The 20,017-nt window shown below is 37.2% G+C and overlaps 1 protein-coding gene across 5 annotated transcripts in view; it reads left to right on the top strand.

Annotated features, from left to right (window-relative positions):
* NECTIN3 (nectin cell adhesion molecule 3) overlaps positions 1–20,017 on the top strand; it is a 69,668-nt gene that overhangs the window by 30,506 nt on the left and 19,145 nt on the right. For 4 of the 5 annotated variants that reach the window (XM_055701992.1, XM_055701994.1, XM_055701991.1 and 1 more), the window contains exons 3-5: positions 3,270–3,566; positions 5,460–5,577; positions 8,352–8,503. In XM_055701992.1, the coding sequence (XP_055557967.1) occupies positions 3,270–3,566; positions 5,460–5,577; positions 8,352–8,503 (567 nt within the window). Of the gene's footprint in view, positions 1–3,269; positions 3,567–5,459; positions 5,578–8,351; positions 8,504–16,333; positions 19,158–20,017 lie in introns of those variants that run through there. The other variant, XM_055701990.1, reaches the window with a different exon arrangement.

The following is a 20,017-nucleotide window of genomic DNA, read 5'->3' as shown; positions in this document are numbered from 1 at the left end:
GGTGTCAAAGGTGTAGATCGGTCACCAGGAGTAAATCTCAAACACTAATGTTCAAATTCTTACAATAAGGCATTAAAGATGCATGTTAGTATAGAAAATGGATCCTCTCAGTCAGGTCTGATAAAGTAATGGTGTTAGAAAAGTGCTAGTTAGTGAGATGTACTGGGCTAAGAATAAGTATCAAGTAGATAACACATGAGTTAACTGACTGGTCTTAGAAAACAACCCAAATCACAACGACAAAACAAATCAAAAACCCTAAAGTCAATAATAAAGGATTAATCAGTGGGCAGGGTAAGTTACACGGAAATATAAGGCTGCTGGTTTTGACTGGAGAGAAAATAAAAAGCAGAAGTAGTATTTTGGAAAGAAGTTAATCAAAGTGTCACTTGATGAAGGGGCTGGCAATTCCGTGTCATGCTGTTGTCAAGGAATTAGTGAATATAATGGTAGTTGGTAAATGCTGTTGATATTATGATCATGCTGACTTCATCCAGATCTCCTGTGCACAATGGTTAAAAAAATTGGTTAAAATTAACAGAAGCAATTGAAAAAGGCTTATGAAGTACTTAAAATCAAGAAGAAACTTAGAGGCCTGGAAACAATGCAACAGTATTTGAGGCGCTTTATTTTCTGGATGCTTTATGTTGTTTTTCTAAAAGTGCAAGGACTTGGACAATCAGAGTTCTCTTTGCTTGTGTGAGAACTAGAGTAAGTAGGGTTAAATTGGAGAGGGGTCATAAATCAGTAAAAGGGCTAGCACAGATGTGCAAATTAGTTGAGAATTCCTAAACAACTGCACATCTGGCTTCCATACTTGAGCCACCATTTCTTATAATTCAAATATAATTAATGCTGTAATACTCTTTTGGATTTGCATGGCTATTCTTCTAAGATCTATGAATGAGATGATCCATGTGCAGTGATAACATTTGTCCATTCAGTCAGTTTCTCCTTTGCCCATTATTTAAAGGGGATAGGGGAAACTGCCGCTGCCCTTGAGCTATTGCATTGTGGAAGCAGGTCGCTTCTGCTTTTGGATCTTTCTGGGATTGGTGGCTTCCTTTCCCAAGCTAAACATTGTCTCCACCATCTTTTATTTGACCCGAATAGAGCATAATATTTCTAGTGAATGGGTGAAGCAGCTTCTCCAGTGTTCTCCTGGTCCCCTTCATGTGTTCCCCCACCACCACTACAGTGAGCAGTGAAAGTGTAGGGCATGCTGCAGTACGATTCGTGTGGCACACTGAATGGTCCTGGGACAAAAGAGGACTGCTCCAAGAGTCTGTGTATGGAAGTTACACTTCCATAAAAACCAAGTCAGCCAAGAATCCACAAAAAACCTTTCCAAACACCACAATGGGTAATTTTTTTTCCAAGTAGAAAACCTGGAAAAACATGGGTCAAATATCCAAGCTATGTAATGTCACGTTCACCATAGTAGCTTTGAAAGGCACTTTTTTTTTTTCAGATGATGGGATGCTTGGTATGTGCATCCATTCACATATCCAAGCTTATTGCAGAAAGTTTTAGTTGTTGCTAGTGTTGGAGAGCAGGGAGTAAGATTTTGAAAGCAGCTCTGGAGATACTTCAAATCTAGAAGAGTGAATGTGGGACTTAGTGGGAAAAATGCCGCTGTTGCTTTATGTACAGTAGGGTCGCTAACGAAGCAGAGGGTAGGCATTCAGAGAAGCCAAGTAGAAACTAGTCTGCTCTCAGTATCTGCCCAAACAACCTTCAGTTTGTTAATGAGGTATATTCTTTAAGCACTTACAAGCATAGAACAGAAAACGTATTTTTATAAGGTTATCCATTTAGTAGTTGCCTTTCCTTTTACTGTGATCACACAGATAATAAACTACCTTCAGACATGAGCAGTGTTAGACTGAGCAGAAAACAAAAACTGATTCTGGCACTGAAGTCACTCAAGCTGAAGCTACTGTTACCCAGTTCTCTTGAAAGTATAGGTAGTTGTGAACTCCATTTCAAGATATGTGGGTCAGCTTCAACTTCTAGGAAAGAGTCTGTGAACTAAACTTCCCTTTCTTAGAGTATCGAAAGCTGTGGAAGTTGCAAGAGTTGTCGGTGCTCTGTGATTAGTGAGGGCTGGTCCACTGAGCTGGGTTCTGAAGTGTTATGCTGTGTAGAGATGGCTTCACTTCAGGGGACTCTGATAACCTCATTAGATGAAAAGACAAGGACTATGTAGTAGGCTGGGATGCTACTTGGAAATCTGTATCTTCTAGTATTGAGGGTAAAAATGGCCCATCCTAGAAAGCAAGCCCTGGGTTTGTATCTGAAGCTTCAGACGGTATTTCTGACTTAAGCTGCAACTGGAGTTCAACAGGTCTGAAAGAGGTTTCTTAAATAATAATAAAAAAAAAATAAAAGCTTTTCAGTCTATGGCTCTTGACAGTAGACTTATCCATTAGGAACTCAGCTTCTTTTAGAAGGAGGTGGGTTCTCTAAGCCTCAAAAATTTTGGCATGAGCAATGGGTTTACAGATCCTTCCACTTGGATATTTGAGTTTTGGGCGTAGCACAGAGTTCATTATTTATTTATTTATTTATTTACTTCTATGGGTATTTGTTCACAGGAACATATATAGGCAGAATTTTTTACATATACAAATAAATTGTTTATATCAAACCTATATGAATTTTATGTAAAAACAATGTTGTATATTTGTGTGTACCTGTTAGATTGCGTATAAAATATATGTTTGTACATAAATACATTTTTAGAGGTTAACTGTCCTTTTCAGCATGGAATGAAATGAATTTCTACTGCTGTACTGTTAACTCAAGGGTATTAAAACAATCAATGAATTAGCTTTGAAATGACACAAATTGGCAGTATAGATTAATACTTTAAGTGTAATGCTTGAAAGTACAGCAGAATCTAAGCTTTTATAAAAAATCATGGTATAGTTTCAACCTAATATCTTAAGCTGTCCATTGTCAGGCACTGCAGCCAGAGTACTAGTTGGAGTTTTGAATCTGACCATGTTGGAATTCCCTGACAATGCATTAAATGTAGGGAATGACCAACATTAAACTTCAATGAGTGGACAAAGGTGAAAAGTATCAGCAGGCCAAAGCTCTATGCTGTCATCTCTGCTATGACATGATCTTACTTCTGGAATATCTGATTAGCATGAGCTTTCTGTAAATGGATTAGATCTTGTCTAATTCCTTTGCGCAGCAACAGTTTCAAAGATGTGGAGTCTTTCTTGTTTTAAATGTTTTTTTTTCCTCCCCCTCCATAGTTGAACCAGTTGTGAGTTTAACAAAAGGACCAAACCCTCTAATAGATGGTGCAAACAGGACAATAGCAGCCACTTGTACAGCAGCTACTGGAAAACCTGCTGCAGAGATTGACTGGGAAGGAGGTCTTGGTGAAATGGAATCCAGCTCTATTTTGTTTCCAAATGAAACTGTGACAGTCGTAAGTCAGTATATGATTGTCCCTACACGATTTGCAAGAGGAAGACGGATAACTTGTATCGTGAGGCACCCTGCTTTGGAAAAGGAGATAAGATACCCTCATGTGTTGGACATACAGTGTAAGTATTCTGTAAGGTAGTTTTTGCTTGGTATCTTTCTTATAACCACCCTCTTGATTGGTGTATACCTTCCCCAGGAAGTAATTGAGCACTTATTGCTTGAGGAGAAAAAGGGAAATTGAACTGGATAGAAAAACATGCGGTAAGAGGTAGGCTGTACAGGAGTAGAAACCTAGGGTCTCTGTATTATAAATAAATTAGTAACAAAGCTTAGAATACCATTATGTTTCTATTGTTTGTTTTGCGTATTGGCTCATGGGTAGATATTATTATTCATGTTTGTATTTAACATTGAAAAGATTACAGACAAAATGAAACTTAGCTGATCTGTAAACTGTTTATAGTGCCTTGCAATTTCAGCAGTATTAAAAAGAGTTCTAATGAAAATTCATGTTTGAGATGACAAGTCGAAAGTAGGTCTTAGGGGGTCAGTAAGTTATTTTCAAATTACTTGCTAAGCTTTTTCCAGTCTAATTTGCAGAAGGAAACAAGAATGTAATAGATAGACTGCTAACATTTGTTATTCAGATTGCTCATGTAAGTTAAACCTGTACCAGGCTTAAATTTGAGGCTTTAAAACACGAGCCCAAAGTGAGATGGCTTACAGTGCTGCTTAGCTAAAACCAGTTAAGAGAAATAAGCCTTAGGCATGTGATCAGTTTTTTGTTAGACAATGCATATGTGACCAAAACTAGCCATTTTCAAGTTCTTCCTTTGGTATCCTGTGCCAGCTGTGTGCTGCTTTAAAGTTCTTAAATCAGAGGTCTGTTAACTCAATTAGAAGAAATGTGGTGGCTGGAAAAAGTTAACGTTGCTCTTTTGGTTTGACTAGAATATCTTGTGGCTTTGGTTTTGTTCTGTTTAGTAAAGAATCACTTATTTGAGCATGAAGTAGTCATTAGTACTGGTTTATTTTGTCAGTGTTGCAATGAAGTTCTAGATAGAAATGTCATTGGTACAGAAATGGAAATAAATGTTATTTGTTCCTGTGACTGTCTGAAAGAGTGAATAAGAGAATGAAGTTTCGTATTTGAAGTGAAATGAGGGGGCAAGCTGGTCTTGAACTGGTTATTGTCTGAAATCTGTGCTAAGGCATATTTCAGAACTCTTAATGAAATTGTATAGTAGCAACAGAGCAGCAAGTGAGCAGCAGAGGTTTTGTCTTGTTCTTTAGGCTTCCTTCAGTCTTCTCTTACACTTGCAGCTTTTGCAACTACTGGTCCATCTCTGCTGTAGGAGCACAGATGGATAGCAAATCATACCGCTTCTTATGTTTCCTGGTTTACGAATATTTCATTTAGGTCCCTCTGGCTTATCTGAAGTGGTCTTGCATTTTAGAGCCATAACATAATTCTACATTATGATGCCAGGGGATAACTGTTAAACTTTTTAACTGGCATCTGTGAACTTGTTGATTCTTTCCTAATTACTTGGCTTCTCAAAACACTGTTGCTGGTCCTTTGCTGCATTTTCTTAGTGAGAAGTAGCTCTAAATTACCATTTCTCACTTTAAAAAAAAAAAAGTCAAACAAACAACCCACAACCAAATGTTAAACTGATTCTTTTCTTCTGAAGTCCTTTTGCTTCCCCAGAGTGGGGTATGTTTGCTGAAAACACACAGTGGGACACTTGCACTGATTAAAACAACTTTTCCTGATCTAATCCACTGCTGCATATTACACTGTGGCTTGGAACTGTATTGGTGTTCTCAGTGTATTTTGTTGTTGGTTTTTATTTTGAACCCCAAAACAACAACAAAAAAGCCCACACCACCAAAAAAACCCCCCAAACAACCCAGAAACCACCTTCTGCTCCACTGAGCTGACCATTACATGCAGTTCATATTTAAAGCAAGTATTGTGACTGTTGATAGGTTAAATCTTTTTTTGTCAGATGCCCCAGAAGTTTCAGTAACTGGCTATGATGGAAACTGGTTCATTGGAAGAGAGAACGTTCAGCTCAGATGTAATGCTGATGCAAATCCATTACCTATGGAATTTATGTGGACCAGGTAAATATTTGTAAAAAGGGGCTTGCCACATCATTTACAGTGGTATAATCTCTTAGTTTACAGTAAGCACCTGTTATGAAAACAAAAGGAGTGTATGACTTGTATTGTATTGGTATTATCTAGCCTTTAGAAGGAGGATACAAGCTGTGTGTATATATGAGTACGGGTGAGTACATATCTTGTACACTTACAAGCCTGAACAGTTTGTCATTACTCAAGATAAAGCCTACTGTAGTTAACCTAATAAACTGTTATGATGCAGTATATAAAGCAAAGCCCAATGAATCTAGTAGGGATCCAACTATTATTTCATTAGTTCTGTTTCATTATTACTTAAGTAGATTGTAAACACTTGAGCAGGCTTTTCTATATCTGCATTTTAAAATCTGGAAATTACAGTTGAGATGGCAAATACTGCTTACTGAATTACAGAATTTGTCATGTTTTTCAATAGCGCTCAAGTAGCTGCCAAGACAAGATAAATGCAATGTTTTGCATAATGATGGAAACTGTCTCAAACATATGTCCCCAGTTGGAAAAAAATAAAAAAACAAAAAAAAAACAATTCATGAAATGCAGCTGTTAAGTAAGAATATGGTTTGGGTGGGTCCTACCCTGAAACTTACTGTTTTGCTTTTACAGTGATGGAGGCATTTTGGGTAAGAGACAGAAGAAGATGATAAAAGCAACTGTAGATCAAAATCTGTCCTGTGAAGAAAAAAAAGAAACCTAACTATTTAAAATTGATTTGTTGGAAGGAAATAACTTTCTGAAGGACAGTGTAAATTTATATGTAGCTATGTTACAGTGTTTATGTCAGTAAAATCACAGGAATGTTTACTGATGTGAAGCTGTAATCTATTTCCCTGCCTTCTTGATGGTAGATATAATTCGGTATGTAGGAACAGTAGGCATAATGTGACTTGAGAATGTTGTATTGATAAGTTTGCGATGGCTTGATGGCAGTTTCACAGGAAAACAAAACATTACTGTAACAGACTCAATCCTAAAAGCAGCCATTGAAATCTTAAGTCAGTATTGCAGCTACCTCTGATCCGAACGGCGTGGCAGCTCTAAAGTAGGTTTACTAAAATACATGCTGCAGTAGGCTGCCACTCCTATCCCATGCTTAGCTTAAAATCAGTGAGATAGCAACAGCCAAAAATTCATATGTTTAATAATCAATAAGACCTCTACTTCCAATTCCAGAAGAAATACACACATTGAAGGCATTTCAAGCTTCAGAGGTCACTTATAAACTTCCTAAGGTTAAAATTGAACCAACTTTTACAAGAATAAGCTTAATTTTCTGGAATAAAACCACTGTGCTGCCTTATTTGAGCAACAACAAAACCCATCCAAGAAGCTGTAAAATACTGGTAAATGAGGAAATGCAAGGCGGGGGGTGTGGGGGCAGAATTCAGTTCTGTGCAAAAGAAGGATCACTTGAGTGGTTAAGGAAACAGAAACTAGCTGCTTTGAAATTGTGTGCTATTTCACTGGTTTCAAATTCTAGGTGCTTCTAGAACAACCACACCAAAAAATCTTCCCTAAAAGCAAAGTTGACATTGTATTTGCTAGGGTAGTAATGTTCTAATGTTCTCATTTTAAAAAGTTGCATATATGTGAATTGCATTAGAATAGAGCTTTCAGACCATTTGGCAATTGTATAATGTTTTTTGAAATAGATACTGCTGTTACTATGAGTTATGAAGTACATGCTTAATCACTTTTATCAACTTTATGTGGCTGAAGCAATTCTGGGCAATAGTCTTGGTCAGCAAAGCAAAGGGAATGTTGTCTTGAACCTACATTTCCTGGAGATCACGTTTACTGTTAACCACGGGGGTTTTTTTCTATTTGAGAACCTATTCTTAAGTGTCGGGGTGGCTTTTCTGTTCCATACTACCTTAAAAAATGATACTTGCTAAATGCTTCCAAGATACGGACACCTGCTGATCACATTTGAGTGTAGACTTAGTCCTGCTTAGCTGTTAATAGATACTTGGATAAAAGTAAAAATGGGATGCAATGGTATGAAGTTACACAGGTGTTTCATGGTAGTTGGCAGTTCTGTTAAGATAGTTGCAGTGCCTTTGCCCCTGGCCCTTTCCCTGTTGAGCTTACAAGGTGGTTCCTGCAATCGCATGCAGAACGCTAGAGGGAAATAAGATTTGGAAAAACCAGTTGATGGGGAAAAAAATTTTAACCAGTTGTTTCCCCAAATATATCACCAAGCACCGAATTTGGTTTCAGTGCTGTGATTTAGGTGGAAAAGTGATGGGGAATGAGAAAAGGCATGTTGAGAGGGAAGAAACAGCTTAAACTCTTGCTCGGAAGTCCCAGTTGAAACATCCTATAGATGAAGCATGTACTGACAAATATTTATTGTGACTGGATGCAAAAGAACAGACAGATAATCTTGACAGCAGTCTAAATGCTTCTTGGTTTGACTGTTGGGTTTTAGAGCTGCAGATGGATTGTTCCCCCAATTTCTTTTGTGATAATGCTTTCTTAGCTGTAGCAGTGTTATCTGTAGACAGTTTGCTAGTGCCAGCAGATTTGTCATTTAAAGGATTTGGAACAGAAATTAAGCACTGAATGTTGAGTGAATGCTGAGAATGTTGAGTGAATGCTGAGAATATCCAATGAAAGCCCATTGACAATGTCAGAGCACGGATAAGCTCACTCTCTAAACTATTGCAAATAGCATTTTAAACCTGTTAGACTGTAATCTAAAGATTGACAGTTGGAATATAACTGTTCTGTTTTAGGTTGGATGGGCAATGGCCTGATGGTTTGCTGTCTGTCAACAATACTCTGCAGTTCAGCAGCCCATTGACTTACAACTACACTGGGACTTACATCTGTAAGGTGACTAATTCACTTGGTCAGAGAAGTGATCAGAAGACAATCTACATATTAGGTAAGTCTTTGCTAAAAAGTTGGAATTTTTTTTTGGTCAGTGATTGAAATAGCAAACTGAAGAGCCAGTTGATGCATAAAATATTAAGGGCTTTCAGTTGTGTGAAGAGCTTTTGAAAGTATGGATTTGAGAGCTACAATAAAACTTGGGATTGACCTGGCTTCAGTAACAGCAATGTACAGTGGAAGTTCTTGAGGTTGAGGTAGTTCACATAGTGCTTCTGAGATGATTATATTCTCTTGGTAGATGAAGTTTGGGGTTTTTTTCCAATGTTAACCTGCATAACATTAACCTGTGCCTTGCCTGTAATAAATTGGAAAAGACGTATTAGTGGAAGGGGAACAATTATGTTTAGTTATGTCAAAGATGCTCTGCTTTAAAGAAGTTAGGATTATGATCTGTATGTGTGCGTTGTATTCCAGCTACTCATTGTCTCCTTTTCTCAGGATGCATATATCCAGTAACTATAAAGTATCTTATGCAGAACTCTTGTTGATCTTAGTGTGGTAAATTTGTGTGTCTCTTTAGCACCACCGCTGCTGGAAAACATCCTTATATCTATTAACACAACATAATTAATGTTTCACTATGACATCTTTGTGAAAGAACAGCACGACGTAGGGTATGTGTGAATAGTGCTATACAAATGAAAAAGCACTCCAGATTTCCATAACAGATCAGCTAAATTAGCTAATAGCTAGCTTGATCAGTAAGTGCTAATGTGTTATCATTTTGTAAGGAAGATAATAGACTTGAAAATTAAAACTTCATTATGTTGGGTGGTGGTGATGCTCTTTAGCAAGTTCTTGACATGAGTTATTCCACAATGTGAACTGTCAGAGTGCATGTTGTCCAGTTAAAGGATAAAAACATAGACGACTTCTTTGCAAGAATTTAAAACTACATATGAAGACGTAAGGGTGGAGATGAGAATGAAAACTTAAGATTATAAAACTGAAGGTACAGAATGTTTGAAACCACATCTTTTAGAACTCGTATTTGACGGTTATCTGCATCTTCGCAAAAAAGGATTGGGTTTGTCAGACTGACATAACTGCACTGCAGGGTATTGTGGACAACCAGTAAGCTCTATTTAACTGATTAGTCGATGACCTTGTTAACTGGGAGCTTCTAAATAGTTTGAGACATTGGAATTATTTGTGAACAGTTCTGGCTTTGAAAACTGACAAGTGCTGCAAATCAATATGAGCGTAATTTCTGTGAGAAGTTACTTTTGGATGCTTGGTTCTAATACCTCCTTTATGGAGAAGAATAACTGCCTGTGTGACAGTCTCAAAAAAATTACAAAGACTGTTGCATTGTATCAAGTCCAACAAAAATATCATCATTAAATAGGATGAAATATTCTCTTGGAGTGTAATATTCAAATACGTTTCCTCCAGAAAATAATGATACATGTTTTTATAGCTCTGTTGTGAGCCTCAATGTAACTGTAAGGAGGGGTGAAGTTTGTTAAAGTCCACCACTTCTCAAGTTGTCAGTTCTGTGAATATGATGTGTTGTAATTACAACTCATGCTTTTTACCCTGGCTGTCATACATGAAAATAAAAGGCTATCATTCAGTTTGTTTGAGAATAGCAGACTAAACTGGGTTAACTATAAAATCGCATATATTTCCTAAAATGAATCAAATTTTTGAAAAAGCAGAATAGACATACATGCTTGTGCAGCCATACAAATACTTTAGCTGACATTAATTTCAATTTTAAAGAACTTAACTTTGACATGTAGCATGATCAACATCTGAGAAAATAAACATGATTTTTAGGCAACTTATCTGGTGCTGTATCACTACAACTAATGCTCAGGCAAGTCGTAGACATCAGTTTAATGCTGAAACAAGCATCCAGCACTCGGCTTTTAGATAGCCTGGAGAAGATAATAGATGGTGCTTTTAATCAGTTTGGTATAGACTTTATGTGTTTAGGAGATAAGATTAAAATGAGATAGGTGAGGCAATCGAAGTATAGTACCTGTATTACTTTCAGAAATTAATAGTAAGCACATTTTATTGTAACTGTAAGAATAACTTTTCAGTGTGACTGGCTCTTTTAAGTAGGTGAAATGACCTTAAAATTATGCAGGATGGATCAGTGACTGAAATAACAAATATGTCCATCTTAATTGTCATTCAGGTTACCCTGCAGAGGGGAACGTGGGAGACTGGTGTCAGAAGTATTGAAAATGAGACTGCAGTAGTAAACTTTTAAGTCAAACTGCTTACCACCTTCATGTTTGACTTCACTGAGCAGATACTATCTAGATACTTAGATACTAGTGATGGTGAACATGGCACTGCTGTACTGTAAAAGAATAGCTCAGTTAATTTATGTTTCTATTTTGCCTATTTTACACTGTATAAAACATGGCAAAAATGTGAACTGAAACTTTGAAGATAGCAGTCAAAGCTGTATGATCACACCATCTTTCAAATGTTAATTATGAAGCTGTCAAAGAGGATTTATGAAGTTGATGTTTCTGAACAGTCATGATGCTGGTAGTTGTAAAGATTTTTAACTGCTAGGGGAAAAAAAGCTAGTAAGTTGGAATGTGTTGTAGGATTGGAATGTAAGATGAACAAAAAAATGGTTTTGGTCCTAACATGCTTTATTGAAAAATAAAGCTGTATTTTTAATAAATTCTGTGATCCTAACCTTTATGTTAAGACTCCTGAAGTGGAATAAGGAAATATAAGATAAGTAGTTGACAGGGGACTAAATAGTAGATTTACCAGCTTCCCATTACAGGAGATGATCCAGCTTTATACAGGTAGGGGAATATTAAATATAGGGTGTTTGAAGCGAGAGCCTTTTTTAATGCTGGTTTTAAAGGCACAGGTGTCTACACTTCACTTGTTCAGTGATGTAAAGTTAAACTTGGCATGTATATTTGTCCAGCAAAAGCAAGTCGTGCTCCTTAGGGAGTTCAGAGGTGATCAAGTGCTGAAATTCCTGACTTGGTCCTACAGCAACAGGTTTTCCAAAACAAGTTGTCAGCTCTATATGTAAAGCACTTCATCTATGTACATTTACTCAGGGGTTGGTTTTTTTAAACAAGGAACTGAATTTTATTTTCTTGGCTCTGTGTTCCCTCACCTTCATGTTGTTTACTGAGGCTTCCCCTTTCTTTATTTGTGAGAGAGAGGTGACCTGTGAGACTCGTACTAAGATAAAAATAGACTTGCTTCTCTGTCATCTTTTTAAATGCCTGCCTTTGGAGGAGACTTTTTGTTAAAAGTAAAGCTGGTTTTAGCCAGCAGTTGCAGCAATTCTAGGAAGATGTGACTTCTAAGAACAGTCACCTTCTTGCAGAGTGGATATTGTCAGCATTAGCAGAGCACAGGCTGATCATCACTTCTGTTTCTGTTTCTTCATATATAGACCTCTTTTCTGAGAGCACTGTGAATACGCAGCTGTATTAGGGATAGTGATAAAACCCACTTTTTCTGCTGTATGGAAAAGGGAGTGCCCTGACTGCAGACTTGTGTGCTGCCTGGTATAGCAGGCTTCGAACTTTCAACATCATTCCTGAATATTGCTTGCAAGCTTGAGGTTATGATAACATATTTTCTCATGTCAAAAAAAAATGCCAAAATACTCTATCTGGTGTGTGGAAATTCCAACTGGAAAGTGCAAAAGTACACTGGACTTGGAAAAAGGATGATTGATGAAAGAAATGGTCAGTTGCCTTCAGGCTTGAACCACTCTTCAATCATGCTGCCAAAATGGAGGGGAACAGACTGAAGGTACTCCTAGGCAAAATGTTTAACTCTAATGCAGAACCCATGTATACAAGACACTGTGGGGAGAAGGTTATGCAGTGTTGGTAACGGCTACTCAACTCCTCTAGAGTAGGAATGATTGGAGAAGCTGTGATAAATCTCAAAATCATTAAACCTCAGATATTAAGAAAGCCTTCTTCCATGGAAAGGCTACCTTCCTTGCTGTTACAAGGTTGTTGCACCATAAGCTGTTCAGCAGTTGGAAGAAAGGGCTGTTTTTATAATGCCTGGCTACATAGTTATGAAGTACTTGAATTTTTAGGTATTTAGCATCTAAAGGAAATACAGCAGTAGCAGCAAGTTAAGAAGCAGAGGTAAATATGTCTTTGTGCAAACATAGTTCACGTACAGGCAGACACTTTTCACTTGGTAAAATGAGAACTGCAGAGAAGTATCTTGTAATTTGTGTGAAGCCAACTCACTGCTGCTTTCCAAGTCATTGATAGCAGGCCTTTCTCTTGCAGAAGGCAAAGACAGGATTGTGGGAGTCGAAGTGTGGGGCTTGAATAGTGTAGACTTTGTGTCCTGCCTTAAATAGGGAGAACTAGGCATTGTCATGGCTTTTGGAACTACTTTGTATTAATACACAACTACTAGCCAAGGTACCTTCCCTTCCAAAACTTTGTTTCTGTAATGCTTAAATGACACGTTTTAGCCAAAGGATGTGTGTGCCGCTATTGAGTTTTCTTCTTCATTACTATAGAGGTGGTCCCTTTACCTGTGAAATATTTTGAAGTGGGCTGAATCCCAAGTGGGTTGTAGTTTAAAAATAGATTCTCTAGCTGATTTTTACAATGGTGTGCTTGTAAGCACACCAAGACAGGACTTAACCTAAGATTTTGAAGCTAATGGTGTGGTTCTAAGGATGATTTGTCCATCTCTTTGTCCATTCATCCCTGATACTAGGCTTCATGTTGGCTTGGAATTCCCATAGGAACAAAGATGGGTCCTGGATATTTGAACAAGGCTTTACTGCAGGGGGATTGAGGAGTGAAGATGTAGTGTTTGGTGATGTGAGACGTATCTTGTAGTTGGATGTCTTAACTTATCTTGAGCAGAGTTTCTACATTTATTTGGATTGTAAGAGCTGGGAAAACTATCAAGAACAGTCCTTTGAGGGAAAAGTAAAAATACCAGAAGCTTTTGAAAGTTGGTACTGACTTCCATGGGAAACATCTGAGAAATAAGTAATAGAGGGAAGACTAAGCAGTGTACAGTGACCATGGTGCTTTGAGAAGGTATTAGTTTTATTTGAAGTAGAGAGTAAATCTTGCTTTTCTTGGTAGAAGATTGTCAAAGGCCTTGAAAGAAACTAGGAAAAAACAATCAGTAGGAAATCAATGTTTTTTGAATAAAGTGTCATTTAAAACAATTGACTTAAAGTGGTGTGCTTAATGTTCTGTGGAAAGCATTGAGAAGTCAAAACCACATATCAGTGACAATGTGAAATCTTATAATTAAAGAGCTTGTTGGTATGAAAGAATAGTCTTTCACACCAACAGACAAGAGTGGAATTTCCTTAATTTGGAGATAGTATTTAAGGTGTGATTTACATGCAAAATTATGTGGAGTGGAGGTAAGAAACTCTGGCTTTCCTGGTTTTAATGTTGTTTTCTATTTGGGTGCAGGGAAGAGGAAAAAAAAAATTAGCTTTACTTTCAGAAAGCTCTGGGTGACATCAGAAGTTAACTTTACATGTTCTTAGTTGTAACTGGCCGTATAAACAAGGAGGGACTATTTTGATTTCATTATTCTTCAGCAATAAAAGGTCCTGACACAAATAGACAGTAGAAGCATTCATGGTTATATATTCGAGGAATTTATTTCAAAATGAACACTGAAATGATGCTATATTTGCAATGAATTTGAGATTAATATGTTAATTAGTGCTTTTAGATAATGCACTGGGACTACCTGACAACTGGTGGATGAAATGGAAGTTTTGAAGGAAGTGTTTTGCAAATCACTTGTATTTTAATATGTTAATAATAGACTGTAATTGCCACTGTGTTTATTTCACATGTTTGATGGTTGAACTTGCCAGGATGCAAATACTACGTACTTGGGAATGCATATTTTGTATTGTGTATGTGGAAGATGGGATTTAAGACCTCTTTATCAGAGGGAAATAGATCAACAATTACAAAGCCAGTCTAAAAAACCAAAGTACATACAGCCTGGAAGAAGATATTGCTGGTACTGCCTGAAACTGTATTTTAATCTAACAAATCTTGTGTCTAAAGCAAATATATTTTCAAGGAAGAGGGTTTTGAGTTTAACTTCTTGACCTGTGGTTTTGTGGGATGTGGGAACCCTGGTAAACTAGGATTCCATAATCTCTGTTTCTTTGTTAAATTATTAAACTTGCTTTAAATTGTTTGTTACTAAAATCATCTGAATTCCTCTTGTTCATTTTGGTAGTGAATCTTCCTTGTTCAGTTTCCTGTCTCCTGTCAAATTAATTTCATTTATGTATAGCTCCCTAACAAATCACCACTTCTACATAGTCAAGTAATATAACTCTGTGCTTTGAAAATCTGTGTAAAACCTTACTTCTGTCAAGCTTAATGTTCTGTTCAGCAGTGAGGTGCAGTCTGAAGTATGATTTGTAGTGATCATGACAAATGTGGCAATTCTGTGTAGTATGAGAATTGTATGGCAGTCTGACTAGTAAAATTAAATATATTTATGAATCTTTCAAGTTATGACTTGTCAACTAACTGGAAGCATGACAAATCTCCAATTCTATCTATTTTGCTTTTTGTGGTGGTAAATTTAGGGTGCCTCTGCAATACAGTAGCAGTAGTTCCATGAATCTTGCTTATGGGCTTTTAACTAAATGACATAATGAGCTACTTGGCCGTCCATATAATATTCTCTCTAAAATATTCAAGCTATAGTAACATGTTGAGTGTTTGTTGCTTTACTGACTTGAAAATTACCTTGCATTGGGTGAGGCAAAAAGCCGGTTTTATTCAGTTTCAGTGTGGCACAGAAATAGAAACTGAAGTTGCATGTCACGTTGCGATTGACTGGGATAATCTCAGGAGGCTTTCTCAGTGTCATCAGCCCATCACTTGCAACCCCGTCTTCAATACAGATGTGATCTCCAGTAGATCTAAAGAACAAAGGAAAAAGCTGAGTGCTGGAGAAGCTTGGTATCTGGCAATCTGTTGTTTACTTGCATAACGTGATGTGAATCAGTTTATATTTTCTATTAAGAAATTGATACGGAAATTTCTTTCTGCATGAGGGATCAAATTGCTTGTAGGACAATGCCTAGACATCATTTTTACTTCAAATGTTCCCTTTAATTTTAAAATCCTGAAAGCTCCTTACTCAACATAAGTGTTATTTTGAGATTAATACATGCCATTTTTAACTGTGCTTCTTTAACTAATCCCAAGGTGTAGCGGAGTAAATTGTATTAATGCAACAAATGTTTTTGGAGAGAATAGCTTAATAGCTTAAAAATCAGTAGTTCATGTGCTGCTGACTGAGCACACAACTCATAGTTTTTCATTCTTGCATTTGCTGCCCTGAACTATTTTTGAAGTGGGAATTTGATGTGGAATAATTTACTCTGTGGCATAATCAATTAATTTGATCGAGTATTTCTAACTGCTGCCTGGAAAGATAGAAGGACTGCTTGGATTTTTCCTAATAGGTGGCATTCTTCCATGGGGGAAGTAAATGAACTATGAATAGTCGACATCTGAGCAGAAAAGCTGCATCACCTTGCTTTGAGGAGGGCAAGATGTCTACTTTAAAAAATACTTTATTTCCTCCCCATACTTCCTATCCTGCTGCAGTATAGCTCAAAACCACATGTATAAAGCTTGTTCAAAGCCTGTGGGAAGTGTATGATTTTTTTTTTTTTGTAGTGCCATGAACTTGAGAATGAAAAACTATTCTTGTAGAACATACCCATCAACTTTGCTTTCTTATAAACCCTTAACTGATTTAGCTTGCATTGACATTCTGTGCCTTTTCTGTGTCTTGTCTACTTCTTTGCTCTTTCCATTAGATCCTCCTACTACTACCACTCGACTGCCCACGGTTCCCTGGCACCCTTCGACTGATGGCATCACAGGTTTAGCAACAGAGCCTAGAATAATAGATTTCCCATCATCAACCTTGCCAGCCATGCAGGAAGACACTTGGGGTACCGTCATCGGTAGTGCGGTGGGTGGGGCGCTCTTCCTCATACTTGTCAGTGTTCTGGTTGGAATTATCTGCTATAGGAGAAGACGGACGTTCCGTGGTGACTACTTTGCTAAGAACTACATTCCACCATCAGATATGCAGAAAGAGTCTCAAATAGATGTTCTTCAGTCAGATGATGTGGATTCTTACCCTGACAGTATAAAAAAAGAGATAAAGCATCCAATGAACAGCTTAATATCTAAAGATTATTTAGAAGACCCTGAAAAACCTGAGTGGAACAATATAGACAATATTAACAGGTACCAGGAACGTTATGAAAGACCAATGGATTACTATGAAGGTGGAACATTGGGAATGAAGTATATGGGTGGTGAATGTTATGATGACAATGAAGAAGACTTTGTTTCTCACATAGATGGCTCGGTAATATCTCGGAGGGAGTGGTATGTGTAGTGACCACTGAAAACTAAACATGTACCTACGGTTCATTTCGTTGGCTGATCACTTTCAGATTGTTTATACTTACACAAGAGGAGGAATAAACTTTTTGAAACTGATGTTTTTTCTTTGGGGGGGGGGGGCATTTTTATATTGTGACTCGACACAATGGAAATATTGAATCTGGGGAAAATGTATTTGAGCTGCTTTTTTTCCCAATGCTGTACTACTGTTTAAGATTTGAGTTTTAATGCAGAGTGCTTATATTGGTCTATGTCAGAGGTAAAAAAGGCTAAATTAAAGTTGCCATTGAAAATCGTTTAAGAATAAAAAGTGGCTGTCTTGGCTCTCTGATTTAGAAAGAAGTTTACCTAAGGCAATGATCAACTAAAATCCTTGGGGGCTTTTACTTCACAGATTAAGTGAATTACTCCAATCTAGATACCATCCATGGTAAACTTAATGCTTCTGTATAGCAAATACTTCACAAATTAAAAAGAGTTACAGCAGAATCAAAGCTTTATTTTCGGATTTTTCTGCACAAAAATGAATACCTCTTAGCATTTTAATGAGCCTTCTTGTAACTATGTACTTAAAGTCATTGCACTGAAGTTAACTTATGAACAAAATTTTGAGGAGTAACTGTGTAAACAGGTCAAAGGCTTGTCTCTGAATAAGATGAAAAATATTTTTTATAGTCATTGATTTCTGAAGCTTATGCTAGTGTCTGTATATGTACATACAGTAAGATAGGCCTGTAATTGGCAGGATGTCAAAACTCATTAACAAATACCAGACTTTTCTTGCAAGTACACAGGCTGCAATTTCAGAGACCTGTTTCTGAGGCTTTGTGGGAATCCTGCATTGAATTTGAAAGCTGGAGAAGTGGACACAACTAAGGAGAAAACTCTTAACAGATTTTGAAGCTGGAGGCTAATGCAAATTTGGTTGTTTTCCTGGGTGCCAATAAACATTAAGCATGCTAAGAGGTGTCAAAGCATTTGCTAGATTTTTTTATGACCAGAAGTTAAATCAGCGGTTTTACGCTGCTTCTGAGTAAGTTATAGCGCTTGCTTTGAAGAGGTTAAATAACATCTCAGATTATTAGGGAAGTGCACACTTGCATTGCTACTTCACATAGTGAAAACACATTCTCTGATGGTGCAACTACAGAATCTGTTACAGCATCTGTGAAACAGCAGTTTAGAATAAACTGTGCAGTTTCTGTACTGCAGTGGATTTGTTTTCCCTGCAAATGATCAATACTGATTTAACAACTTGTTCTTGAAAACAGCATTGTATGTAGGGCATCTCATTTGACTTCTGAAGTAGTTCTACTTTTTGTCTTGGGCAGGTTCACCAAACTAGTTCTGATGATGATGTAGGGAGGAATGAAATAACTTTAGAGGAATTACAGAACAATTATAAATTCATAATTAGAATAGTAGATACTTTGAAGTGCCATTTTTAAGTGTTTAGCTCGAGGAAAATGAAGCTGGTAAGGCTATTAGTATTTGAAACCTGGAAAGGGAAAAATCCTTGCTGCCTTTGAAATAGGCTGCGTAATTATGGCTGCTGCGTGAGCATTCATGCTGGAAGTTCTTTTCTATTCTCAAGATCTTTGGTAGCTTTACAGCATTTAGAGCTTCACAAAAATAGTTGTATTGAACGTTGTAGACAATACACTGTGATTGCATATGACTGCATGTCTTTTAAAGAAGAGTAAGACAACAGCTTTATTTGAAATTCAAATGGAAAAGCATCCCTGAAGAACTTAAGTTCATGTTTGGATTAACAGAGTACTGATAACATGATTGACCAAAGTCTCAAGAACAAATTATATTGTGTGTAGCTGTAGTTTGGGTGCAAACACAAGGAAAGGAGTTAGATTTTCTAGCAGAAGGTTCTGATCCAAATTATTTCTGGAATAGAGATACCATACCTCTCTTCAAATGAAAAATACTTGATATATCATCTTTAAAAGATGGTGTTATTTGGAAATAAACGTAACCATAAGCCTGTTCTCCACATGGGATATCTTGCTTTTGTCTCTGTGGATTGTTTTGTTTTTTAAATATATATATATTTAATTCCTATGGGTTAAGAAGTTGAAATGTTTTGAAGTTGATAATAGCGATAGGGCTTACGCGTGTTGCAATGTTTTGTACATTATGTCTGCTGTAAAAAGAATTGATTGTAAGTATAAATGGCTGTTGTGTGAATAAACTTTTTGTTACATTCTGGAACATAGGTAGTGTTCAAAAATGTTTGACAGGTACGTTCTCAAAATTGGAGATGAAAAAGCATAACATTACCAGTGGTTGGTAAGCTGGCCGAGATGGGCTTTTTAGCATGCCTTCGTGGAGACTCAAAGCTTACAAAATAAGTGTCTTCAGAAACTATTTTTAAAAGTATGAACCTTGGGAATGATAAATGGGGATAGGTGCTGTCCAAACACTTTCACTTTAAGCACAGCTCATACACTGTCTAGGCTTCACATTCTTTTTTTTTTTTTAAAAAAAGTACTATTTTTTCAGGTTTTGTTTTCAGTTACTGTAGCTCTATTTTAACCATATTTCTTGGAGTGAATAGATTCCCATCTTTTCTGACCACCTGGTGGTTAAGATGCTGTGTAGCTGGCACCACGCCCCTCGGGTGCTCTCTGGCTTGTTCAGCTTGGCGGGGTAGTCTGGGTGTCTGATCGTTTCTCCGGTGAGACTGATAGAAGTTTTGTGCCTCCTTTTTTGCCAACGTGATTCAAAAAAAGCAAAGAAAGTGAGCTCTCTGGTAATTGCACTTCAGTTCCTGTATGTCACTGCACTTTCTGGGATGTTGCTATTTTTCTTGGTGTTCAGTACTAAGTGGGAGGCTATTGTCATCTCACCCAAAATGGGATTTAGTGGCTGAACTTTCAATGAAGATAAAATACTTTGATGTTTCAATATTATAGGAGAGTTCACCAGAAAAAAAGACTCTGGGAAATTAGTGCAGTAGGGAAAAGTCAAACTCTCCTGGTGTAATGAGAAGACCAAAGCATCTTTGTGTACTCTGGACCTAACAGTGTATATTGGTTCCCTGCAACTTTCCTACTTACGAGCACCCAGTG

This window comes from Falco cherrug, chromosome 2 (genome assembly GCF_023634085.1).
Source record: "Falco cherrug isolate bFalChe1 chromosome 2, bFalChe1.pri, whole genome shotgun sequence".
NCBI lineage: Eukaryota > Metazoa > Chordata > Aves > Falconiformes > Falconidae > Falco > Falco cherrug.
The sequence above is the reverse complement of the archived record's forward strand: the minus strand, read 5'-3'. Positions and strand labels throughout refer to the sequence as shown.